Source organism: Barbus barbus (genome assembly GCF_936440315.1).
Source record: "Barbus barbus genome assembly, chromosome: 1".
Lineage (NCBI taxonomy): Eukaryota > Metazoa > Chordata > Actinopteri > Cypriniformes > Cyprinidae > Barbus > Barbus barbus.
In genome coordinates this window covers 17,541,311-17,568,601 of record NC_136729.1, presented here as the reverse complement: position 1 = coordinate 17,568,601, position 27,291 = coordinate 17,541,311, and the positions used below count along the sequence as shown (strand labels likewise).

The 27,291-nt window shown below is 39.5% G+C and overlaps 1 protein-coding gene across 1 annotated transcript; it reads right to left on the bottom strand.

The window, feature by feature from the left end:
* Positions 1–1,060: 1,060 nt before the first annotated feature.
* LOC306871130 (retinol dehydrogenase 11-like) lies at positions 1,061–27,291 on the bottom strand. Its single transcript, XM_079418843.1, has 7 exons — positions 27,061–27,291; positions 13,927–14,067; positions 3,449–3,640; positions 3,159–3,320; positions 2,723–2,839; positions 2,071–2,275; positions 1,061–1,732 (listed from the first exon to the last, which is right to left on the bottom strand). Exons 1-7 carry the CDS (start codon positions 27,134–27,136, stop codon positions 1,636–1,638), a joined length of 990 nt encoding a protein of 329 aa, XP_079274969.1. The 5' UTR covers positions 27,137–27,291; the 3' UTR covers positions 1,061–1,635.

The window sequence follows — 27,291 nt, the reverse complement described above, 5'->3', positions numbered from 1 at the left end:
CTACAAAAGCCTCTCTGAAACACAGGCTTGGGAGTATCGTCTCCCAACGAATGGTGTCTAACGCTTGTGTCCTTCTTGTGCCCAACCAGACAGCAGCTAGTGACCGATCCGCCCGCCACCTGGAGCACCACGTCACCCCACAACCAGCACTGACGGACCACGACACGGAACACTCTGCACGGCTTGAGAGCACCGGACCCGTTAGCACCCACACTCCTTCACCTTTGTACAATAAACACACCCTCCGGGGCATTTATTGCACTCTTACCTGTCGTGTGATTCTTCAGCCCGCTACAATACAAACTAATGATTTAAGTTTAGCCTACCCGTCACCAGGACAGCTGTGACCCCTGTAGGGTGTTCTTCCACAAACTCCTTCACTGCTTTGGTGTAGTCCTGCATTATTACACCTGCTAGATTCTCCTTCAACTGTGTAGTTGTGACAGTCCAGCTCCTTCAGCAGCGAAAGTGTTATGCAGACGGACCACCACCCTACACTACACAGGAAAAGTGTACTTACCTCGGAGTAAACACAGTGTCGCTCCAGTCTCGACATTGCAAAATAAGTCAGATTATTGCTTGTAAAAAATCAAATGCAGCTGCAGAATACGCAGAAACAACATTCATCAATAGTATCACAGTACATTTTAAATAATGAATGGTCTGACGTACTACTGGAGAATAATAAAACGTGTTAAAAAATTTACAGAGGTGCCCCTACATTACTTCGAGGATATTATATCATATAAACTGTTAAGTAGGAAAAAAGATTTAGTGTCAACTTAAAGTAAATATTTCCATATATACTGTGTTTTCAGAGTGAATAAATAGACATTTATACATGAAAAACTGCCTTTCTAAAATATAACTGCCTTTATATATATATGTGTGTATGTATGTCTCTGGTGTATGTATAGAACATTTCTCAATCACAATCATCTCTATATGTTAAAAGTAGATTTTAGATTCATAAACTTAACAAATTTGTAAAGTGTTTCCTAATGCAGACTTCATTATTGTTTGATGACAATAATGTTTATGGCTTAATGAAAACAACATCAAAGTTTAAATTTGTTTATTTAACAAACTTTTAAATAAACTCTTTATGTACAGGGAAATATTTTTAAAAATTCCAATTTTATTCCAAAACGTTGTTCATGTTGTGCTACTGCTTTTATAAAATGCTCTTTACCATAACTCATTCGGGTTTTCTTTTCTTATAGGTTAACGATTCATTTAATCCATTATTTTCAACATTCAAAAATAGGCTTCATAAAAATGTTAACCTACATTTATATTACACACAGAATTCTATTATGATACATGGTATCCAATTCCACAAGCACTGAAAATTTTGTTTAAATAGATCAAATGTCTCATTTGTATAGCTACATACAATATGGCTAATAGCATTACGGTATATAACTTACTAATTATTTAATGCTTAAATTCACACTTCATATTGCAGCTACACATTGCAGTCATTACAGACACTGAAACAGTACGGTCTCTCTGTACTTTATATAAAGTAAGCGGATTTACTAGTCTGCAAATTAGGAATGTACAATCTACACAGGAAAGTGACAAACTGCTTTTTAAATGAAGAGAGTGATTTTCACTGGGCAAGGTATTGTCTCAAGCCAACCCCACCGTGGAAGCACTGAGATCCCACAGTCTGCGAGCTGCAGCATCATCCCGACCCTGAGGAGCTGCCTCTTTGGGGGCACAATCACTGTAAAACCAGCAATAGAGAGAAATTAACCACAGCCGGAAATGACCATAATTAAACAGCAATGGTCAGAAAACCAACAAAAGCTTTAAAAAAAAAAGAGCTGAAAACAGTTTGTTGTTTTCCATTGTGAACTTATTAAATGACAATCACATCCATTGTGAAACAAAGATCGCTGTCTCGAGTTTGTCATCAACTTGTTACAATTTGGTGCCAGTATATGATATGATGGGAGAGGTGACACGTTAAATCTAGAAAGTGTGTGTACACCTCTCACAGGCCTTGATGAGCAAAATCTTACTAGACTGCATTTAACACACGTGATAGAAGCAGCTACTGACCTGTAGTAAAGGCCGCTGGTGTTCTGCAGACTCTCATCCACTGCACAGTAGATGGTGGTCTGCGCACCCTGCCAAGGTGTTTTAACAAAGAAATATAGGGGTATGAACAAAAGCCTCTTCCATAAAGACAGAGAGGAGAAAAAGTGTCGGCCCAGCTCTGTATGGATCACCCCAGGATGAAGAGCGTAAGTTGTTACTCCTGTGCCTGAATGATAGACAGGGAGAGAGTTTGCAAGCAGCGGATTTGAGTGTGTGTGTGTATGTAGATGCGACATTATGATATTTTAATACTGTTAGTGAGACAGGTTTTCATTATAGACCTTAGTCAGGGTAGCGTCACGTTTAATTATTGACAGAAATGAAAACAAGGCTGTGAGGGATAGAAGTACAGCGCATTTAGTAGATTGGACTGTAATTTAACAGAATGCCAAATGTTCAGCTGATGAAACTTCTTTCAGAAAAAAAACAAAAAAACTTTCTATACAATTTTTTTTTTTATAAAACTGTTTTGAAAGTTGTGAGTTGTGAAAATGATATGATCTAGGACCTTTACACAGGGTGATATTATAAAGATTGTAAATCTTTTACAGCCTCGTTTTCATCCGTGTTAAATTCAATATAGCCTCTAACCTGATTCAGGTCTATAGTTTACCTTTCAGTCTGACAGCTAGTTCCCGGGTAAACAGAACATTGGCCAGCTTGCTCTGTTGATAGCCTGCTAATGGATCATAGTTTTTCTCCAAGTTTATATCATCAAAATGAATTTTGCCTGTCCAAAAGAAAATAATTTGGAATATTATAAAGAATCTGTGCTGCATAAAGATTTTAAATGTGTTTACGTTGTAAATTATACATGTAATACATTTCAATCAGAATTATGTTTTTATGTATACAGTATTTAAGTTTATGCCCTACAATGGTAAAACCCAAGAACAGTAACATTTTTTCAAAACAGAGCATCTTGTCAGAGAACTGGATAAGGAGTACAATCACCACTTGCAATAATTTAGAGACTACAAAATGATGAAAAAATAAGTTTGGTTATGAGTGATTCAGTTTAGCACATAAAGATATATAGGTTTCCACACCTCTCTCGTGGGCCAGGCTGGAAACATTGACAACACGGCTGGGTGTTGATTTCTTCAACAAGTCCAGAAGTAAGTTGGTAAGCAGGAAATGACCCAGATGGTTCACACCAAACTGCATCTCAAAGCCTTCTTCTGTCTTCCACTGTGGGCACATCATTATCCCTGTTGTCAGAAAAAATAATAAATAAATACATGAATATGAATAAATATATAATTGTATTAATAAATATATAATTTGTATAAACCATGTATTCATGCAGATGCATTACAATCTGACTGACATTACTTACCAGCATTATTAATGAGAATGTCCAGTCTCTCTTCAGTCTGCTGTACATCTTTGGCCAAAGCTCGGACGGACTGCAAAGAGGCCAGATCCAGCATCTTCACAACCACGTTGCCATTTCCACTCCTCTTTCTGACCTCATCTGCTGCTTTGGTGGCTCTGCCCATGTCTCGGCAAGCCAGGATCACCCTTGCACCTGAACAATTGAGGTTTATAAATGGTTGTTATTATGACCAACCAGGGGCGGACTGGGGCCAAAAATTGGCCCTGGACTTTTTGGCATAGAGTGGCCCACCAAACCCGGTCTGCAACACACCGCACCACACCATAAATGACTGGCACGCTTCTTTACATTATAATTTGTCTTTCCTGGTGTCGGCCTATATGGCAAATAGTAAATAGTTTTAAAATAATTTTTACGAGGGACAGTTTAATATCACTAAAGTTAAATTCCTATCTTATCAGTCCATACGACACAATGCTCTGGTATCATCTAGAAGACTTGAATAGTGCAGAATGTGGACTGTTTTTATGGTGCCTTTCTATTGGTCATATACAGTAGGCCAATTTGTCCTTTAGCAGGAGCTTGACATCTATCATTTTAAGGAATAGAGCTCCAATTGTGGAAAAGAGTATACTAATTATTTTGATGATGAAAAATACAGTACACAGTACTGTGAAATATATAATGTTACAATTTAAAATAGCTGTCCTCTATGTGAATATATAGTAAAATGTATTTTATTTCTGAGATCAAAGCTGAATTTTCAGCATCATTACTGCAGTCTTCAGTGTCACATGATCCTTCAGAAATCATTCTAATATAATTTGCTGCTCAAGAAACATTTCTGATTATTATGAATGTTGAAAACTGTCGTGCTGCTTCATATTTTTGTGGAAAATGTGATACCATTCAGTCTTGGGTAAGATTAAAAAATATAAATTTATATTTTTCTTCAACTGTAAGGGAACTGTTGTGTGTGTGTCATGTGTTCCTGCCTCTTGTGCCCATATTTGGTTTGTTTCCTGTCCTTGTTAAGCGTAATCATTAGTTAATTCTTGTCTAGCCGTGTTTGTCTCGTTATCTATGATTTACCTGTGTATATTAGTCCTGTCTGTTCAGTTAAACTTGGTCTGGTCTACTCGTTATCCCCGGTGTTGGATGTCTGTGTCTTACCCTGCCCTGCCTTGCCTTGCCTTGTCTTGCCTTGATGTCAGTAAAATGTGTTATTTGAGTTTATATCCTCGTCTGCGTGTTCCTGGTTCCTCCCTCGTGTGTGCACCGTGACAGAAGACCAGACCCTTACAGTAAGCGGCGCCCCTTCACCTTGTTTTGTTTTCTGTTTTTTGAAAAGTTTTGTTTGTTCCTGTTCTGTTTGTCCCTCGCGGCATGGAAGTCGCCACTCGTCCTCCTGACTTAGCCCGCGTCAAGTGGGCGTGGGAGTTCGGCAGGATTGCCGCGAGTGCCGCGAGTCCGTTGGCCGCGAGCCCTCCAGTCTGCCGATCGCGGGAGAAGTTCGCCGTTGTCCGCGGCTCATCCAACCCGCCGATCGTGGAGATATCCGCTGCCGTCCGCGGCTCCCAACCTCGCCGCTCACACCGAGCCCGCCGTTCCCGGGAGACCAAGTCCGCCGTCCGTGGGGAAAGCCAACCCACCGTCGGCGGCTTCACCGAGCCTGCCGTTCGCGGGAGATCAACGCTGCCGTCCGTGGGGAAAGCCAACCCACCGTAGGCGGCTCCCCCTATTCACGCCGCTACCCGCGGCACACCGAGCCCGCCGTTCGCGGGAGATCACGTCGCCGTCCGTGGGGAAAGCCCACCCACCGCCTCTGACTCAATGCCCGCCGGTCCGCCTCTGACTCCATGCCCGCCGGATTGCCGCTGACTCAAGCCCACCGGATTGCCGCTGACTCAAGCCTGCCGGCCGCCGCCTCTAGACCTATTCAAGTGGATCAAGTCCACACGTCACGGCCAGGAGTGCCGTGTTTGTGTTTGTTGTGCCCACAGGAACATTTTAAAGAACCTTGTCTTGTCCATGGAGACTCGTCTGGGGCAGGCGGCTCCTTGAGTTGTGGCCATGGAGGCCAGTCGCAGCCGCTTGCCCCCCCTGTCGCAGAAGTGGAGGAGGTTGCTGAGGGACCCTGTGAGGGCCCCTGACTCCTCGTCAAGCCCAGAGGAAGACTCAGCTTCCTAGCCAGCCCAGGAGGGCTTCTGGTTCCTGTGGGATGTCCTGTCCTGTTTGTCTGACCCTGGAGGGTTTCTGTCGTGTCTTGTACTGTTTTGTCTGTCTAGCCCCGGAGGGCTCCTGATACCCCCTGGATTCCCCATGGAAATTTTTTGGGGGGGGGTAGTAGAGCTCTGGGTGGAGTGGGCGGGCCGTAGGAGGCCACGGCCACGAAGACCACCCACCATGGCTTCCTGAGCTCCCAGCTCCGCCGGGGCCTCCGTCTGTTCTGCTCTGGAGGTCCCCGTCCTGTGTTTCTGTGGATGTCTGTCCTGAGGGGCCTCCAGAACGCCCACCCCCCCCTCCCTGATGGAACCGTTAAGGCTCGGGACGAGCCTTTCGGGAGGGGGGAGTTATGTAAGGGAACTGTTGTGTGTGTGTGTCATGTGTCTGCCTCTTGTGCCCATATTTGGTTTGTTTCCTGTCCTTGTTAAGCGTAATCATTAGTTAATTCTTGTCTAGCCGTGTTTGTCTCGTTATCTATGATTTACCTGTGTATATTAGTCCTGTCTGTTCAGTGTTGGATGTCTGTGTCTTACCCTGCCCTGCCTTGTCTTGCCTTGTCTTGCCTTGATGTCAGTAAAATGTGTTATTTGAGTTTATATCCTCGTCTGCGTGTTCCTGGTTCCTCCCTCGTGTGTGCACCGTGACATCAACAAGGTTGCATTAAATTGATTTAAGTGGCACTAAAGCTATTTACACTTATTACGAAGAACTTATATTTCAAATAAATTATGTACTTTAACTGAGAACCATTATGCCAATAATAAAAACCATTATTAATAATTGATCACAAATAATAACTGATAATAATTAAGCAGCATTAAAATGATTTCTGAAGGGACACTGAAGAATGGAGTAATGATACTGAAAATTTAGCTTTGATCACAGAAATAAATTACATTTTAAAATATCCTAAATAGAAAACAATTTTAAGTGTAATATTTCATAATTTTGTTTTTACTGCATTTTTGATCAAATAAATTCAATCTTTCAAATAAATAAAAGCCTTAATTATTTAAAACTTTTAACCACCAGTGTGTGTATAAAATAATGCATGTGAATTAACAAGCACATTTTATTTTTATTAGGCCTATAATATAAATCACTTTCCTATGCACAGCACTCGAGAGCAAAAGTCTTCAGATTTACGATATTCGAATCTAAAGTAAGATTGAGAATGATTTTTAAACATTTTCTTAGACACGTGAAATCATGGAAGATAGCCTATACAGAGACATGAACTCTTATCTCATGCATATCTCATGTCTGCTGAAAACTGCTATGTTGTGTAGGCTAGCCAATATTGTGACGAATAACGTAACGGCATTAAAATCTGAGAAATTTGAAAAGGCCAGTAGTAGTTTGCATTCCTGAAAATTAATGTCTCTCGCTTAACGTTTATTTTTTTTTTATTGTAAACGGTTGACAAATATTGCTGAATTGTCTCGTCAAGTTTAGCTGCTTACATCTTACCTCAGCTTGCATTCAAGTCACGCAGCTCAGCGTCTGTGAACGGTAAATCCCACCTTCTACACTTTGATTGGCTATTTCAAACATTTTTGACGAGCGCTCATTGACGAGCGCTTTTGAGCTGATGCACTGAGCCAGAGCATGCTATATTAATTAGAATTTTCTTTAATCAAGAGGGCCGCGCGGGTCATTCGTCTGGGCCAATGGACGTACATTTTGTTATTTATATTTACGCAAAGGGTCGGCCTACATTGTACAGCGGCCCACTGGGAAAACTCCAGGTGCTCCAGATGGCCAGTCCGCCACTGTGACCAACCAACCATCAATCCTTCAACAAATACAACAATGCTACAAGGCTCTTATGCACTCTCTTGGTGATGATCGATGTTTCTAACCATGAAGGTGTATCATTAGCCTAAGAATTAAAATCTGGGGCATGTTAGTGTGGTTTGATAAGAGATGGATTGCATAATTAAACCAGTTTTATCTTCCCCAATGTGGATTTAACATCCTTTTCAAAACACAATGCATAAGGAGGGTACCGAACATCAGTCTGTATAAATATCAATTAAGTTAATAAGTTCGAACCTCCATAAATGATATAATCAGCCTGTTTGTGAAATTCTAGAACAGAATTTCCTTTTGCACAACTATTATGGACATTAATGTGATGCTCATTTTGTGTCTGGATCAGTGTTGGGGGTAACGCATTACAAGTAACGCGAGTTACGTAATAATATTACTTTTTTCAAGTAACTAGTAAAGTAACGCATTACTTTTGAATTTACAAGAAAATATCTGAGTTACTTTTTTCCCATTTATTGACTGACAGTGGACTGTGTTTACATGCTGTTTTAAGTAGTTCTAGACTAAATGTGAATGTGCATTAATTCATCCCACTCGCAAAAAACAGATTTAGTATTCATCAAGATGAATTAAAACAGTGAAATGCAAACTCAGAATATGACGCAAAAAGAATATGGATCAGAATATGATCCAGTTCAACCATACTAATAAACAAAAATGACTTTAGATAAACTAACAATTGTGCTCCATTGTTTTTTAATTGCTGAAGAGTGTTGAACCCTCTTCTCCTGCGTTCTACTTTACAGACATGAACTTAGTTTTCCTTCAGCCTGAGGTTTATTCATTACACTTTTTGGTGTGAAAGGGCTTTTACATTTGCTATAATTAGAACTTCTTGTATTAAAAACAATCAAGCCCTGCTGCATATGCCGCTTTCGGAGATTGATTTCATCCTCAGGCGCAAGGTGAAGCTCAGCTGCCTTTGACTCAAAAAGGTAACCAAGGTACGGTTTGGGACTGATGAATCCATCTATGGGCCCTTTGAGTACATCAACATTTGCCAGTGGATTCAGCACTCTGCTGCTCACAGACTTGATCAGGCTAACCAAGCTGTCAGGTAGCTTAAGAGGATCTACTTGCTCTCTCTCAAAAGCCTTGATGGCCAACTGTACCTCACCCAGCACTGACTTCAAAAAAGTAAGATACAATATATTTTGAGGATCACTGTACATGGAGTATAAAATCTCAGCCATGTAGCAGTGTTCACTGGACTTGGTGACTGCGAAATGCAGCCTAAGCTCCTCCCACTGGTCCAAAATGCGTGAAACCGCTGGTTCAATGGACAGCCAACGTGTGGCACACACCTTTGTTATCTGTAAAGGTTTCTCCCCACAGTTGATGGTCTCATATATGGCCTTGTAGGCCTCCCTGCGCTTTGGAGACACTGAAAACCAGTTATAAATCTCTCGTTCCAAGTACTCCACACTACGGGGGATGGTGTCATTGGAAGCATGACTTACAGCAAGCTGCAGAGAGTGGCACACACACAGAATAAGAACCAGATCTTTGAGGCCATAGTCCTCCTTCAGCACTTTATGGACCTCATTGTTAATCCCTGTCATAACAGAGGCATTGTCAGTCCCTATCCCCAGGAGTTTATCTTTTTTAAGACAACACTTCTCGAGGAAAGCCACAACAGCATGGGCATTTGGCATCTCCTCTGTCCAACTCAACAAGCCCTAGAAATGTTGATACATTTGTCTGCTTGGAGTCACTAAAGTACCTTATCACAACCCCCAGGTACTTAGAAACGCTTATATCCGTGGACTCATCGAGGAGGAGGCTGATACGCTGGTCACCCACATCTGCGACCAACTTTTTCAGAAAGCTAAGACACCATTAATCATTTCTGTGCACTTTGTCCTGTGCATTTTGAAGTGGGTAGCAGCAGTGGAGTCTGAGAAAGCAGCTCTACATGCTTTTCCAATGTGATCACATGCCAGCATATAACAGTGTTCAGCAATGGCTAATGCCATGGTGGCTTCAGCTTTTTTTGCAGAGTCAATTTTTTTTAACCATAAATGGTAGTTTGTTTTGGTTGGAACTATTGTAAGGCTTTGCCTTTTGAGTATGTTTTTGAGTTGCCATGTGTTTTTTTTACATCACTAAGTTTGGCATAGAAATCAACCTTACAATACAGGCAGTATGCCCGTGTATCATCTCCAATAAACGGCTTCAATCAGCCTTTGAATTTAGGGTTTGATTCCCACTCCTTTCTGTATTTCTGAGTATACAGTTTGGACTGAGACATGATGAACTAGCCAGCTAGATGTTTAGCTTATGTCACAGAGAGGTACACACAGTGGACGAGGTGAGTAAGTGACTGAGGCTGTTTGAGTCAAATGCAGTGATTTATTTTTGTGAAGCAATTTATTTTAGACAAAGAACATTTAATTTTTTTATTTTATTTTATTATTATGCCATGCATCAGAACAGAACCTTTTACATTTACATCCCGCCTAACACTGGTTACAAGCCAGGGCGGGATCAGCCAGCGGCGGCTTCATGCACGCGCGATTCATTTGCAGTTGGGACGCGGAGGGGTGAACATCTCCTGCTCTGACTGCAGCTGGGAGGGACTGCTGCGTGCGGACTGGGCCGCCTGTGAGTGCTTTGGGACTGGGGAGGGACCAGCGGAAGCAGCACTCGCTGCAAGTTGAGAAGAGTAAGAACAGTACGGTACAGACACATCAGAGTCTCCAAAAGTCTCCAGTAACACCAGAAAAAGCCACTAGATTTGTCGCTAGTCGCTTTTTTGAAAATGTGTCACTAGAGGGGTCTGAATACTCGCTAAATATAGCGACAAAGTCCCTAAGTTGGCAACACTAAATATGACCGCTCAAACGCAGGAAGCCCCGCCTTCTGAATGAAAGAGCCAATCGCTAATCGATAAAGTCAGCGCATCACTGCAGCTGCCGTTAGAAGTCCCGGTTGCTATAGAAACGCACGCTCAGGACTGCATGTGCACTGGCTGATCTAGCCTGAGAAATAAGCTTTTTATAACTTTTTTGAGCAAAAGAAATAACATTTATGAAAACGTTGTTGTCTGATTTCATTGGTGATTTCAAATATGAAATTTAATCGTAAGCTTAGTGAACAGTTTTGGAGAATTTGATGTTTCCCCATACAAAGTGATAGGAGCTGCACTTGGATGCCCGAGAGGCGTTTCAAAGATGGCCGCCGAGTGACATGACTTGTGTTAAAGTACAGGGTGGGCCATTTATATGGATACACCGTAATAACATGGGAATGGTTGGTGATATTAAAGTCCTGTTTGTGGCACATTAGTATATGTGAGGGGGCAAACTCCTCAAGATGGGTGGTGACCATGGTGGCCATTTAGAAGTCGGCCATCTTGGATACAACTTTTGTTTTTTCAATAGGAAGAGGGCCATGTGACACATCAAACTTATTGGTAATGTCACAAGAAAAACAATGGTGTGCTTGGTTTCAACGTAACTTTATTCGTCCATGAGTTATTTACAAGTTTCTGACCACTTATGGAATGCTCGGAATGCTTGGACCTGGCACCCATAATGTGGTGGTGCACCATCAATGGAAACCTCAAGGCCACTGGATATTTGAAATTGCTACATGATGATGTGTTTCCCTCTTTATGCACTGAAGCTGGCACGTTCCCTGAGTTTTTCCAGCAAGATGGTGCACCACCACATTATGGGTGCCAGGTCCGAGCATTCCTAGATGAACAGTTTCCTGGAAAGTGGATTGGTCGTCGTGGGCCAGTTGAATGGCCCCCAAGGTCTCCCGATCTGACCCCCTTACACTTTTATCTTTGGGGTCATCTGAAGGCAATTGTCTATGGTGTGAAGATACGAGATGTGCAGCACCTGAAACTACGGATACTGGATGCCTGTGCTGGCATTTCTCCTGCGGTGTTGCTATCAGTGTGTGAAGAGTGGGAGAAGAGGGTTGCATTGACAATCCAACACAATGGGCAGCACATTGAACACATTTTATAAGTGGTCAGAAACTTGTAAATAACTCATGAACGAATAAAGTTACGTTGAAACCAAGCACACCATTGTTTTTCTTGTGACATTACCAATAAGTTTGATGTGTCACATGGCCCTCTTCCTATTGAAAAAACAAAAGTTGTATCCAAGATGGCCGACTTCTAAATGGCCACCATGGTCACCACCCATCTTGAGGAGTTTGCCCCCTCACATATACTAATGTGCCACAAACAGGACTTTAATATCACCAACCATTCCCATGTTATTACGGTGTATCCATATAAATGGCCCACCCTGTATATCTTTAGTTGGACCTCAGCACTATTTCCGCACCATTAATGTGAATTAAGCACAAAATTAATGGTTTCAAATTAGTAGACTTTAAGTATACCAGTTTAGTATAAGATAAGTACAATTGCAGGATATTTTTATTAAGTACATAAATATATCTATTTGTATTCTACTTAGCACTGACTAGGGTCAGCCCACACCAAACCTAAACAGGCCCAGTGCAGGCTTGCCCAGGTGAGGCCCACAGCTTTGGGCTCACCGCAGGCTCTATGTCAGCAGCCCACATTATAGGACTGCCCACATTAATTCCATGATGGCCCAGTCCGTTTGGGCCCAGAGCAACTTTTTATCCTTTGGGGCCCCATGCAGGTTTTGTGTAGGCAGCCCTGTAATGCAACTAGGAGAATACTAACATTGACTGGCCATTCTTTAGCCACTCAATTGAACTGGATTGGCTAAAAAAAAAAAAAAAAAAAAGACACCTTTTCATAACTTGTTGTTTCATATAAGCCAGGGATCCTCAAATCTGTCTCACAAGATCCACTTTCCTGTAGAGTTTAGCTCTAACCCTAATCCAACACACCTGAGCATGCTAATCAGTGTCTTCAGGATCATTAGAAAATTAATTTGAGTTTAATCAAAGTTGGAGCTAAACTCTTGTTTTTCAGAGGCTGTTTGAAAATGCCCCTTTCAGCCAAGTCCTCCTGATTCTGAAGTTGAGAGTGAGATAAAGGTCTGGTTGAGGAATTCAAGAAACACACTGAAAAAAGAGACACACTTTTTTTTAAGGTAGCCTAAGTGGTTGCAAAAAAAATATTTTAGCTACATTTAAAAAAAAAAAATGTTGCAAGTTAGTCAACTAAATAAGTTTATTTAAATGTAGCTAAAATAAATTGATTGCAACCACTTACCTTAAAAAAAATGATTAAATTCAATGAATAATTTTTTTCAGTGCAGAGCAGGTGGACGAAAGGATCGCTACCACCGTCTGCTGACTAGTTGAGAGACCTCAGGGGAAGAGTGAGCTTCACCAATGAATACTTTAGCACATCAAAACATTTTCAGCAGAGGTCAAAGTAAGAATTTGGTATTTTTTAATTTTTGTTAATTTGTAGTATTTTTATATTTGTATAGATAATGTGTAGTTCCTTTATGAGTGTTAAATTAGCTGTATGAATCTGAATTGAATTCTATATTTAATAAATCCATTGATTTGAAATCTCTTTGACTACTGTACATTTTTGACAATACAGACATTATTTATGTGGTGACTGCATCCATTTCAGATATATAATAACTGTTGTTCCCAAAGACTTATCTTTAGTGAAACAGATGTACTGTTGTAGATTAATTGTGTGGGCCTAGTGAGGGCTTCCTGGGGGCGAAGTGAGGGCTGCCTGTGCAGGGAAGGGAAGTCGTGGCCTAATGGTTAGAGAGTCGGACTCGTAATCGAAAGGTTGCGGGTTCGAGTCCCCGGCCGGCAGGGATTGTAGGTGGGGGGAGTGAATGTCCAGCGCTCTCTCCACCCTCAATACCACGACTGAGGTGCCCTTGAGCAAGGCACCGAACCCCCAACTGCTCCCCGGGCGCCGCAGCATGGCTGCCCACTGCTCCGGGTGTGTGTTCACGGTGTGTGTGTGTGCATTTGTTCACTACTCACTGCTGTGTGTGTGCACTTGGATGGGTTAAACGCAGAGCACCAATTTCGAGTATGGGTCACCATACTTGACAATACGTCACGACTTTACCTTTACCTTAAAGGGCCAACGTTTTACCAATGAGCAAAGTCTCAGAGGCCCTGCGCTGGCAGCCCACTGGGAGCCCTTAGTCTGGCCCTAAGTGGGCCCGTAAAGGGCTACCGAAGGCTTGTTTGCAGGGATCCACAATTAATCTACAACAATACATCCGTTTCACTATCAATAATTCTCAGCTACTATAACTTAAGTCTTTGGGAACAACAGTTACTATACAATAGTTCCCAACTATATATAGCACCTGGGAAATCTTGCTGATTGACAGGGGATCGAATGCTTATTTCACTCATTAAAATGCAAATCAATTTTAAAATATTACTGTATGTAAACTCCTTATATGAAGCTACTTCAACTGATACTTTAAAATCACATCTTTAGAGCTCCATTGAAATGAACTTACCTCTCTTGGCCATGTCCACTGCTGTCTCTTTGCCGATACCAGTGTTGGCTCCCGTTATCAGAACAGTTTTGCCATCCAAGCGAGCTTTGCTGCGGCAGACGCCCCCAGCCAGCCATCTCCGCAGGGCAAAGAGCCCGACACCTATCGGTACAGATGCGACATTACTCCAGCATAATTACATCACCTCTAACCTACTCTCTTAAAGGTGTGGTTGATTGTGATTAGGGGTGTCCCTGACTAAGGAGTTTCATAGTCGAATCAAATTTTTCGAATCTTGCCGATATTCGACTGATAGTCGAATCATATGTTTTGGGGGCGGGGCAAAATTAGTACATTACCAAGAGTCAAGTCAGACACGGTCATAAATACTGACGTTAACACACAGGGAAAATGTGTAATGGATACAAACGGGGTAAATAATGTTTTATGTTTTGATTAAAAGATAACATGAAACGTCAGCGAAACCCTAAGAATTAAATTTTTTTTTTACAATAGTGCTCTGATTATAGAGTTATGTATATGACAGTAGTTATTAATGTTCTGCATTTCTGTTTTAAGCTGCGCATGCTGAAGATGACCAGTAGAATGAAGTATTTGATAGCAGGTTTTTAATCAATGGGATTTAACTCATCATTTATCTCATAGCCTACAGAATACGCTTGGTTATTTATACAACATAATGTTAATATTATGACTTATAGGCTATCTGCACGAAATACCCCGAATGCATGAACGGACCTGCCACGTGCAGAAACACAGCAGCTAAACTCTAAAACTTCACAGCATTTTATTATGATAGTGTTCTCATTCTAATGTTATGTATATGACGGTCTCAGTCATAGTTATTAATATTCTACATTCATTGTTGTTTGTCCTGATCGTGCTGCACGCGCTGAAGAGATAATTACAGATAATCACCTCAATGAAGCGCTTTACTGCAGGGCAACTCAACCAAATGCATCATATACGAGATAAATAATATATACTTGATATATAAACAGGCTGAAATTTTTTTAAATCGGTAAATAGTACCCTACCTGGTCGAAAAAATCCAGTCTTTCACTCTGCCTGTGTCAATTTGAGTCTTGTTAAAATATTAAAGCATGTTAAAATATTCTTTCTTATACTTCTTTCTTTTCAGATTCTTATTTACAGCATTATTTTAATAGGCAGTATATTAACTTATTGCAAATCAAAGATTTGAGCACCCCCTTATTTCCAAAATGGCATGATCATAACACCCCGTGTATATTCAACTGTGAGATTGGGAGTTGAATCAGGCTCCTCCTACCGAAGCATCGAATAGTCGACTATTCGGGGTCACCCTTAATTGTGAGTTCACTTTTTTTACTTTAATTAGTGTGTAATGTTGCTATCTGAGCATAAACAATATCTGCAAAGTTACAAAGCTGAAAGTTCAATGCAAATGGAGATTATGGCATTATTATATAAAATTATGACAGTTTAATTCCTACAATTATGGATCGTAGGGACTACAGCGAGCTACTTCCTGGGTTGGTGAAATTCACATAAACCCCACCCCTGGGAACATGCAACAAAGGAGGCAAGGCCATGTTGCGCTGCTTTAAGCCGGGCTCACACTGTGCGATTTTTAATAGTCTTTTGCGATTGTTGCTTGTCACACTGTACGAACATGATCCCCATGTCAGACTGTAGGATCTCAGTTGTCTTAATGTCAGACTGTATGACAGTCAAGACGCAACAAAAACGGACGTACTCAAGAAGACTTGTCCGGAGTTTTACGTCATCAATACGTGACCCGCGTTCTCTCGCTATAATGGTAGCTAGCAAACAACAGCAACGTGTAGCGTTAGTTTTATTAATTACATGCCTTGATGTTAAAAAAACAAAAACAAAAAAGCAAGAGCAAGTCATGGCTGGGCAAAAGAGGACTTTATGGACTTCCAGTTCTACAGAGCGAACTTGAGGTAATTTTGTTATTCGAGTTTAAACATCCTGCCCCTTAATAAATAAACTTTAAGTAAACTTTACTTTGTACATATATTGTTTTTACAAATAACAAAGTTGAAGTTTGAAGTTGTCGCGCTAATTGCGTCATCAAGTTCAGTGCTCCTATTGGTTCGACGGTCGTCGTAGGAGATGTCACACTGCAGGAAAGTGTCTGAAATCTTCTGACACTGCCAGAATTTAATCGGAGGAAAAAATTTATCGCAATGGCCATTAATTGGCTGGTTTGTCTACATGGCGGGCTAGCATGTCCCGGGACTGAGCTAAAATCAGCCAGTCATCCAAATAATTGAGAATGCTTAACCTGCTCGCTCTGAGGGGGGCGAGAGCTGCATCCATGGATTTCGAGAAAGTGCACAGGGCCAAAGCTAGCCCGGACGGGAGAACATAGTACTGGTACACTGTTCCCTTGAAAGCAAACCTCAGAAAATGTCTGTAATGCGGTGCTATCTGAATGTGAAAGTACTCATCCTTTAAATCCAAGTAACCAGCGTGAGATTCCCGGAATAGTTCCCAGCTTTAGCAGCTTGGTCACCTGTGAGTGCTCCGTGACTATATCCTGTGTGGGCGGTGGCTCTGCACCACTCACAGGCGGTGAGCCTGGCGCCGAAGAAGCCTTGCCGGTCGCCTGAGCGGTGCGCTTCGTGGCTATCAGAGCGAAGTCAGTCACCACACACAGATAATTAATGGCCTCCAGAGTGAGGGCTCAGTCCTCTGCCTTCTGCATAAGCTTCGCCTGGAACAACTGCAGCACTGCCATGTCATGAAGCGCTGAAGTTGCCACACCATCCGGTGCATATGCCATGTTAGCAAGGTGGGTAGTGGTCCTGCATGGCTTAGAAGACAAAGTCTGGCGGCAGTAGGCCTCACCCCAAACAAGCCACGAGCCACGTTGCAGTGAGTCCGAAGCACGCGGGAAGGCAGGTCCATGCAGTGCCCACAGTCGGACTCCTCTAACGCTGCCTCAGCATGGGCCAAGCTGATTTGGCGGTTCAATGGGTTCCGCGCAGGTCTTACAAAATGAAGCCATTCTTCAGAAGTAAAACAAGCAGGTGAAGGAGAAGATTCTGATGCAATTGGCACGTGCATTGCATTTAAACTAGGGATGTAACAATTCATTCAACTCACGATTCGATTCATGATTTTGATTTCACGATTACATTTTCTCACAATTTGTTTTTTTTACACAATGAGTTTGTAGACATTATACAGTAAATGAGAAGGTGTACTTTTATTAGGCTATTGCTGTACATTTGTTTGTGAAACTTAAATATAACAACTAAATTCTAATTTTAAAACAAACCCCAAATCAAATAAGCAAATTACACAAATAAAATAAATCTCTTCATATAGACAAACTAAGGCTTTGTTTGTGCTCTTTCCATTTGAAATGAGAGGCAACTATGGTGTTACAGGGTGGGACAAAACGGACAAGATGGCGTCGTAGCAAGACAGGTTTGCTGGAGTTCTTAAAAACTTTGCTCAGATCCCGGGTTGTTTAAAACAGTTCATGTTCAGAACTAACTGGAAGATACAGTTTATATTATGAGTTAAGTAGCCTCCTTTAATTATCTTTTTTCCCGTTGCATTTTTTTGCTATTCGAGCTTTACTGAAGATGCTTTTGTCAGCTAGTCGCTAATAATAACCCACGTGCTTTTGCTATAAATTGCTGTGCTAATTTGCAAATATGGAGGATAAAGAAGAAACTCTCCTTGCTATGCACAGCTATGCAAGGAGAACTCTAAACGCTGGATTGGATGCAGTTGTTGGACAGGCTGAGTTCACGCTTTTACCCAATACACATGAACCGAACCCTGCGAAAAAAAGTAAACCGAGCTCCAACAGTCCTTCAGTGAGTGATGCCATGCTAATGAGATTCATGCAGAGAATGGAGGCCATGCACGAAGAAACTTTGCACCGAATTCAAGGAGTTGAAAAAAGGGTACTTGAAAACTCAAACTCTATCAAACAGATAATCAGCTCCCTCGAATTCCACGGTGAACAGGTGAAGCATTTGAATGATAAGAAAATCGTAAGATTGGAGAAAGACAACGTCGAACTTCGTGATAAGTATAATGGTCTGGATGCGTACAAGAGAAGATGGAATCTTCGCATCGCTGGTATTCCGGAGAAAGCAGGAGAGAACGTAAAGCAGGTGATCATCGACCTCTTCAACGAAGTTTCCCCAAGCATCGCTGCAGATCTACCCCGTGGAGTTGACATCGCTCATAGGCTGGGACCTCGTTCTGCTGCGGAAAGATCCTCTCGTCGCATAATTGTCTTATTTTCATCGCGGTCCCAGCGGGATAAAGTTTGGAGAGATGCCAAAACGTCTGTCCTTCTCAGGGAAAAGAAGATCAAAATCTTCGAGGATCTTTCACAGAAACACAAGGATGCAAGATCTCTCCTGTGGCCGACGGTAGAGAAGGCGAGACGGGAAGGAAAGAGATTGAGGGTAAAAGAGTGACCGCTAAAGATGTAGCCAACACTTAACATGTTGGCAATGCTTATTCAACAAGCAACTGTTTCTGCTAAATGAGTAGCTTGAATAAGTGTAAGAATTTCTTCTAAATGATTAGCTTGATAGGTGTAAGTTTTTTTATATATATTTTTTTTATACTTATACTTTTACTTATGAGTTGTTTTTATCTATTTATTTATTTTATAATTTATATTTATTTATTTTTATACTTATATATATATTTTTTTTATTGTTATTTATTTACTTTAATTTGGGCTCTTAAATCTTTACTCAAGCTGAATTTTAAGCGTAGTCTTTGTTATTCTCTGAACTTAAATCTGAACACCTTATTCCCGGTTGAGCTGTTGTTGTGGTTGTTGCTCTCTTTGGAGGATAGTGATTGAACGAGTGTATTCTTTTGGTTCACTCAAACTTTGTTCTTTTCTTTTCTTGTTTCTTTTCTATATTGTTGGTTCATGTCAATGTCTTTAATTATGTCGGTTAATTATGTTAAGGTTATATCTGAAAGTGATAGATGTTTCTGTGATAGCATTGTTACTCCTGAGGAAGTACAAAGAGCAATTAAGAGTTTGAAAAACAACAAGTCCCCAGGGTGTGATGGACTGACAGCTGAGCTGTACAAATTATTTGCTGATGAACTTACTCCCTTTTTAACTCAAAGTAAAGTATTGTAAAATAGGCTTTACCTCCTACATTGATGCAAGGTATCATAACTTTAATTCCTAAACCTAAGAAAGATCTTACCAATTTAGACAACTGGCGACCCATCACACTCCTTAACAATGACTATAAAAGTTTCGCCATAATATTTGCTAAAAGACTTAAAGATTGTTTGGATACTGTTATAGATGAGACTCAGTCTGGATTTATGAGGGACCGACATATAATGAATAATATTAGATTAGTTTTAGATTTATTGGATTATAGTTATTTGCTGGAACATAATAGTTTTATTCTTTTCCTGGATTCTTTCAGTTGAACAAATTTATATTTAAATCAGTGGAAAAATTTGGTTTTGGTGAATATTTTTGTAAGGCAGTAAGAACTCTATATTACAACTGTAGTAGCACAATTAAATTTAAATATGGTAATTTTGCTTGTTATGTGGTATTAGGCAAGGGTGTCCATTATCCCCTTATTTATTTTTACTAGTTTCCCAGATATTCGCTTGATAAGTGTACGTTTTTTTATTTTATTTTTAATACTTATACTTTTACTTATGAGTTGTTTTTTATCTATTTATTTATTTTATAATTTATATTTCTTTATTTATTTTTATACTTATATATATATATTTTATTGTTATTTATTTACTTTACTTTGGGCTCTTAAATCTTTACTCAAGCTGAATTTTAAGCGTAGTCTTTGTTATTCTCTGAACTTAAATCTGAACACCTTATTCCCGGTTGAGCTGTTGTTGTGGTTGTTGCTCTCTTTGGAGGATAGTGATTGAACGAGTGTATTCTTTTGGTTCACTCAAACTTTTGTTCTTTTCTTTTCTTGTTTCTTTTCTATATTGTTTGTGGTTCATGTCATTGTCTTTAATATCCTTTAATGCCAGGGGCCTCAGGGATAGTGTCAAACGAAAAGCTCTTTTTCTGTTTGCTAAAAAACACAAATCTGATTTCTGTTTTCTTCAGGAATGTCATTCGACTATCGATGATTACAAATGGTGGAAATCTCAGTGGGGTAACGATATTTGGAGTTCGCATGGCACCGAACACTCAGCTGGTGTAAGCATTTTGAGAAACAAATTTGGTGGGAATATATTAGGGTCAGAATCGGATAGCTTTGGTCATTTTCATTTATTAGTAATTTCACTTAACCAACAAACTGTAATTCTCGGAAATATATATGGGTACAATAATTCTTTGGATAATGGAATTTTTTTAAACAAATTAGATGAGAAGCATACATATTGGTCTAATAAATTTCCTAATGCATTTTTCATTCTAGGAGGAGACTTTAATGCGTCATTTAATAATTCTTTGGACAGATATCCTCCAAAAAGGACAGCTTGATCTAGTCCTGCACTATTAGACCTAATAGACAAGTTTGAATTGGTGGACATTTGGACAGAGAGATTCCCTAACAATTTAGAGTTTACTAGGGCCAATAAATGTGGTTCAAGACAATCTCGTATTGATTATTGGCTCATATCAAAATGTATGTCAAATTTTGATCTGAATGTCGGCATTCAATGTACCCCGTTGACCGACCACAAAACTATCTTTATTAATACCCCTTTAATGGCAGATTATGTAACAGGCCAATGCAGAGCTTGTTTGTGGAAACTTAACAGTTCACTGTTAGAATTACCAGATGTAAAGGATAAAATTAAAGAATTAATTGCTAGCTATTGGAAAGCAGCCACAATTCAAAATTCTTTTGGTACCAATTGGGGGCTTTTTAAGTTTGAGACAGGTGTTTACTTAAGAAAAGTTGGAACACTTTTAGCCAAAAAAGAAGGGTTCTTGAAGACAACCTAATCATGAAATTATCTCGGTCTAATAATTTTGATTGCATGTCTCTAGAGGAAAAATCTGAAATTGCAGATTTGCAAATGAAATTGGATGAATTGTACTTATCAAAGGCTAGGGTGCTTATATAAGATCCAGGAAAAAATGGCTCGAAGAGGGAGAACTCAATTCTGCATATTTTTTTTAGCTAGAAAAGCGTAATTTTACCCTCTCAACAATTGAACAACTTTGTGTTGATGGCAAAATTGTTAAAGATCCAAAGGAAATAGCAAACTACAGTGCCAATTTTTATAAGAATCTTTATAGATCAAGGTATTCAGAGCAGACAATGTCCTCATTTCTAGGCTCGGTTAATTATGTTAAGGTTATATCTGAAAGTGATAGATGTTTCTGTGATAGCATTGTTACTCCTGAGGAAGTACAAAGAGCAATTAAGAGTTTGAAAAACAACAAGTCCCCAGGGTGTGATGGACTTACAGCTGAGCTGTACAAATTATTTGCTGATGAACTTACTCCCTTTTTAACTCAGGTTTTTAGAGAAAGTATTGAAAAAGAGGCTTTACCCCCTACATTGATGCAAGGTATCATAACTTTAATTCCTAAACCTAAGAAAGATCTTACCAATTTAGACAACTGGCGACCCATCACACTCCTTAACAATGACTATAAAAGTTTCGCCATAATATTTGCTAAAAGACTTAAAGATTGTTTGGATACTGTTATAGATGAGACTCAGTCTGGATTTATGAGGGACCGACATATAATGAATAATATTAGATTAGTTTTAGATTTATTGGATTATAGTTATTTGCTGGAACATAATAGTTTTATTCTTTTCCTGGATTCTTTCAGTTGAACAAATTTATATTTAAATCAGTGGAAAAATTTGGTTTTGGTGAATATTTTTGTAAGGCAGTAAGAACTCTATATTACAACTGTAGTAGCACAATTAAATTTAAATATGGTAATTTTGCTTGTTATGTGGTATTAGACAAGGGTGTCCATTATCCCCTTATTTATTTTTACTAGTTTCCCAGATATTCGCTTCTTATATTTCTAATAGTGGTCTTCATGGTATCTCTATTGCTGACAAACAGATACTCATCAGTCAGCTGCTGATGATACAGCTCTTTTTGCAAGATGCTAATCAAGTTCCTTTAGCATTAAAGTATATCCAGCAATTCTTCAAAGCATCAGGCCTGTTCTTGAACCTCTCAAAGTGTGAACTGATGTCCATCAAAGAATGTAATTTGTCAGAAATTTGTAATATTCAACTCAAAGATCAAATAACTTATTTAGGTGTTATTATAACAAAAAATGAATTAGAAAGATGCTCCTTAAATTTTAATCCATTAATTGAGAGTACTCAGAAAAAACTGAATATGTGGCTCAAACGGGATCTCTCATTGAAGGGAAGAATCTTAGTAGCCAAAGCTGAAGGTTTGTCAAGGTTAACATATGCTGCTCTCTTTGAATGTTGATACTGCCATTCTTAAAAATATTGATACAATGCTTCTCAACTTTGTTTGGAAGAATAAAACTCATTTTATTAGAAAATCTGTATTTATGAACACCATTGAGAAAGGGGGTTTAAAACTTTCTTGATTTCACCACTTTAAACAACACCTTTAAAATAAATTGGATAAAAAACTGTATCAATAAGCCCTCATCTATATGGAATCTGATCCCTAATGTTGTTTTTTTCCAAACAAGGTGGTTTAAATTTCGTATTAATCTGTAGCTATAACATCATGGCAATCCCTGTCAAATGATCTCTTTTTCATAGGCAAATGTTATTAGCTTGGTCCCTCATTTTTAAACACAATTTTACACCTCACTCGTATCTAATCTGGAATAACAAGAATCTACTGTATAAACACAAATCTCTTTTTTTTGAAAATTGGTTGAAATATTGTATTATTTTATCAACTATTTGTATCAACTTTTCAATCAAAATGGTTCAATCTGTAATTACTCTGAGTTTTTAGCTAAGCATGGAACTCCTGTTAGTCCGAAAGAGTTTGCGATTGTTGCTGATGCAGTGCCACATGGGGTTCTCATGCTTTTTAGAGGTCTTTCTCTTCCAATCTCATGTCACTCAGTGGATCTTTGTAAAACATTTGTTGGAAAACAGTGCCTTTCGTCATCCAAGTCAAAAAACAATAAAAAAATCAGAGTTTTGTTTCAGATGGGGTCTATTTCTATATAATGATATTAATACCAACTGTTCTTTCTGTTTAGAAAACAATGAAACTTCTTTATATTTATTCTGGAATTGCTCTTACACATCATCATTTTGGTGTGACATTCTTGACTTTATCAAATGTTACGTGAATCCTAATTTTGAGTTTACTTATAGCAATGTTATTTTTGGCTTTCATGAATGTGAAAAAAAGAAATGATGCTTATTTTATAAATCTTATTTTCCTGTTAACTAAATATCATATTCATGAATGTAAATTTTCTAAAAGCAAACCTCTTTTTTTAAGATTCAAAATTGAACTGAAAATGTATTTTGATTCAAGTGAGTTCTCTAAGAATGCAAAAGCAATGAGAACGGTGGCTTTGCTGAGGGACTTGGCGCTTCCTTTGGACTCAGAGACCCTGGATTGTTATGTTATTGTGAGTTAACAATGTTGACAATTGTTATTGTTCTTTTTCAAGTATTCAATAAAAAAGAAAGAAAGGGAGAACTGGAGGCGGCCCATTCAAACCAGCGCAGATTCGGCTACATAAGGAGCTTAAAATATCATCTTGTGATGGGTGCCAGAATCTATGTAATAAAGGCTTCAATATGAAATTTTAACGCATACCGCTGCTGCCTCTGCCAGACAAAAAACCCCGACGACAGCTGTGGTGAAACGAGATAAAACGAGCAGACTGGACAGAAACAATCCCAAAAATGCTCTTGTTTGCAGGCACATTTCTTATCAGAAAAGGTTCAATAAAGTATTGTCTTTTGTTGTTATGGGCGCGACTAAAGATTTCTTATGCATCTCACTATGTCGTGTATGAATTAATGTCTGTGTGCATGTGTGTAAATCAACAAACTGACGATTTATATGCTTAATCCATAGGCGTAATTTACGGGTGGGACGGGTGGGACATGTCCCCACCACTTTTTACCAGGCTCGATATTGTCCCCACCACTTTTAAAAAGTAACTGAAAAATAGATTGCGTAAGGTATGTATTAAAGGAAAAGCACCATCTACAAATCGGCACTCTTCATAATCTAATTCATTCATTTAACAAATTTTTCCGCCGGTCAGAAGTTTTTCAACATCCTCAAAGATGAATATTAAGTCTCGTTGTGAAACTATCGCGAGATACGCGATATGCGTCATGGGATATGTAGTTTCCTTTCCCTATAATTAATTAGTCTACAGATCCTGTACCTCTTTTAAAATTTATTTGTAGTCTACAATGTTAATACTGTATTTTAGTCTTAAGGTCTCTGCACACTGAGTCCGAAATTTTCGCATGCGTTTTTTCGTCACGCACAGAGACCTTGCACACTGTAAGTAAATCGTGACGTATTGTCAAGTACGTCAAGTATTGTCACTGAGTCCAATGCGTTTTAATTAATCCGTTGCGAAAGAATTCGCAAAACTATACAAAATGTCTTCAAGCAGTGAGGATGATTTTGTTGGCCTCTCTCTTTTTAAAAAAAGAAAAAGGAAATATTGGGTCCATCCAATCCTTAGATTGGGCAGAGAGGAAGGAGAGTTCCACCTCCTTATCAAAGAGCAGCGGGATTATCCCGAGAGATTCAAAGTTTATTTCAGGATGTCAGTGCCTCAGTTTGATACTTTGCTAGCGATACTGAATCCACATATTAAAAAGAAGACCACCAATTTCCGTGAACCAATTTATCCTGAACAGAGACTGTCTGAGGTATGGACACACACACAGACACAGACACAGACACACACACAGACACACACACACCCCGAACTGCGGCATCGGAAAGGTGCGCGCCAGGCATAAAAAATAGGCAACAGCAGTTCTTTATATTCTGTATCTTTGTATTCCGCAATTTGTTTGTCATAAAGTGCTCTGTGCTGCAAGACGAAGTGTATTAATTTGTCTGACACCATTTTGGATTTTGGCTTTCGCTTGTACGGTGGCTCTGAATGGTCAAAACACCTTCTCAAAGCATCTCAAAATGCTTTATACGGATGCGAGAAACGCAAAAAAATCGAACCCGATCCGATTTTTTTTGACGGACGACAATTTCGGAGGCAGTGTGCAAACGTGATTGACAACGTGAGGTCGTATTTATTTTTCAACGTGCGAAAATTTCGGACGAAAAATTCGGACTCAGTGTGCAATGGCCTTTACTGTGCGTGGCTGCTTCACTAAAAAGCTTCTTGTATCACTTCCACGCTTTCTTTTGGACATTTTGTTAATGTTTTAACATTTATGCTATAGGTAGCAACATTTACCGTTAACTAGCCTTTACATGTGGGGTGGGGGAGGAAAAAATAGAGCTTTTATAAAAACGTCATAAAAAAAAGATTCGTCAAAACAATTTCATTTATTTAATTAATAAAGGTAGTTTAACTATTTCAAACACAAATTAACTCTCATTCATGTTTTACACAAGGTTTTGCGTAGTTCAGGATTGGTTAAATTATTTGATTGGATGAGGAAACATGTTGTGGGCTTGTCTTGACTCTTGAGGTAATGTTGATTCTTCGTTCAGCGCGTGCATTGATCACCTACTTTTAGCAAGTTGTCCTTTTAGCAAGTTGTTCCACATTGTGAATGTTACGTTTTTCTTATTTGGATTTTTATAGACATATTTGTGAATGTGATGCATGTGTGGAAATTAAGTGCATTTCCAACTCTGAACTCAGTCCCCAAGTAAATTCGGTTATTAAATAAACAAATAGCAAAACGTTTTGTGCGGTGTCCCCACCACTTTTCAAAGCAAAGTTACGCCACTGGCTTAATCATATGTAATTGTATATACATTGTTGGGATTAATTGTGCCTTGGAATAATAATGTAGCTGTAAAAATAGTTGCCTGCTGAAATTGAAATATATATACATCTTCTTGACTAGATAGACACGGTGAGTTTGTCTTAACTATAACACATGTTAGATGTGAGTCACTCAACCTGAGGAAATCCTGTCAGATCGTCCATCCTTTGAAAGCGTGTCGATCTGGTTTCGTCCGTTAAAGTTAACCTTTTCAAATAACAATCGCGGTCCTGGACAGTGCAGCTATACCTTACATATGCAGGTAAACTCGGAATTTCTCCAGTTATTGTTAAAAAACAAGCTAACAGACTTCATAGCTAGCGTTAGTGAAGCGGTCAGTGGAGTATATCTGCCTCCAGCTAAGCTCCGCCCACAGAAAAACGTCACAATGTTTACTAACAGAAAAAGGGTCTCATATCAAAGCGCTTAGCTTGAGTCGGACGCAATCATCCCTTCAACTTCTTTACTACTACGTTATAACACCACAAAAGAACTGTAAAAAAAAGCAGAGCTGCGCTTATAAACACTATTGCATAGTTCAGGGGCGAGATGAAAATAAAATACCACGTTAAATTCTGTAAAGACAACCAGTTCCCTTCAGAGATACATTCATATAAACTCCTACTCCAATGACTGGCATGAGCCTCCAGGAAAGGAGTAGCGGAGAAGCTCAACGATGCCCAGTGAAGCTTGAGAGGGATCCAGGAAATCATCAGAGCGCTCATAAAAGAGCTGTAGAATAAAAGTAAATTATATGAAAAATAATGCGGTTTTTTTTAGACTGCACCCCATAAACACAATCAAGCCTAAGCAGTCAACCACCCCTCCGGTAGCTTTCATAAGTATAGGCTAAGGTCATCCATGACGCAAGAGGTTAACGTTATATCAATATTTATTATTATAACATGGTCCCCACATCTCTCGCATCTTAATGAAGTCCCATGACCTTCCTCTTTTACATTTTACATGCCGTTCAAGTTTACTGGAAAATGTTTGTACTGACAAAAACTATTTCTAATCAGAATCACTATAATAATAAATGACATTTTCGTTCCTTATTCAGATTTTATTAAAGTCATGTTTAATGCTTGTAAATCTCAGTTTTAAAGTGCCACATGTTTACTTATTTTTCGTTGTCATGGGAATGCACAACACAGCTTTAAATATACAAACTAATGATTTAAGTTTAGCCTACCCGTCACCAGGACAGCTGTGACCCCTGCAGGGTGTTCTTCCACAAACTCCTTCACTGCTTTGGTGTAGTCCTGCATTATTACACCTGCTAGATTCTCCTTCAACTGTGTAGTTGTGACAGTCCAGCTCCTTCAGCAGTGACACCGCCCAAACTACACAGAAAAGGTGCAGGTTACTCACCTCGGAGTAAGGAGTAAACACAGTGGACTCACATGCTCCAGTCTCCAATTTT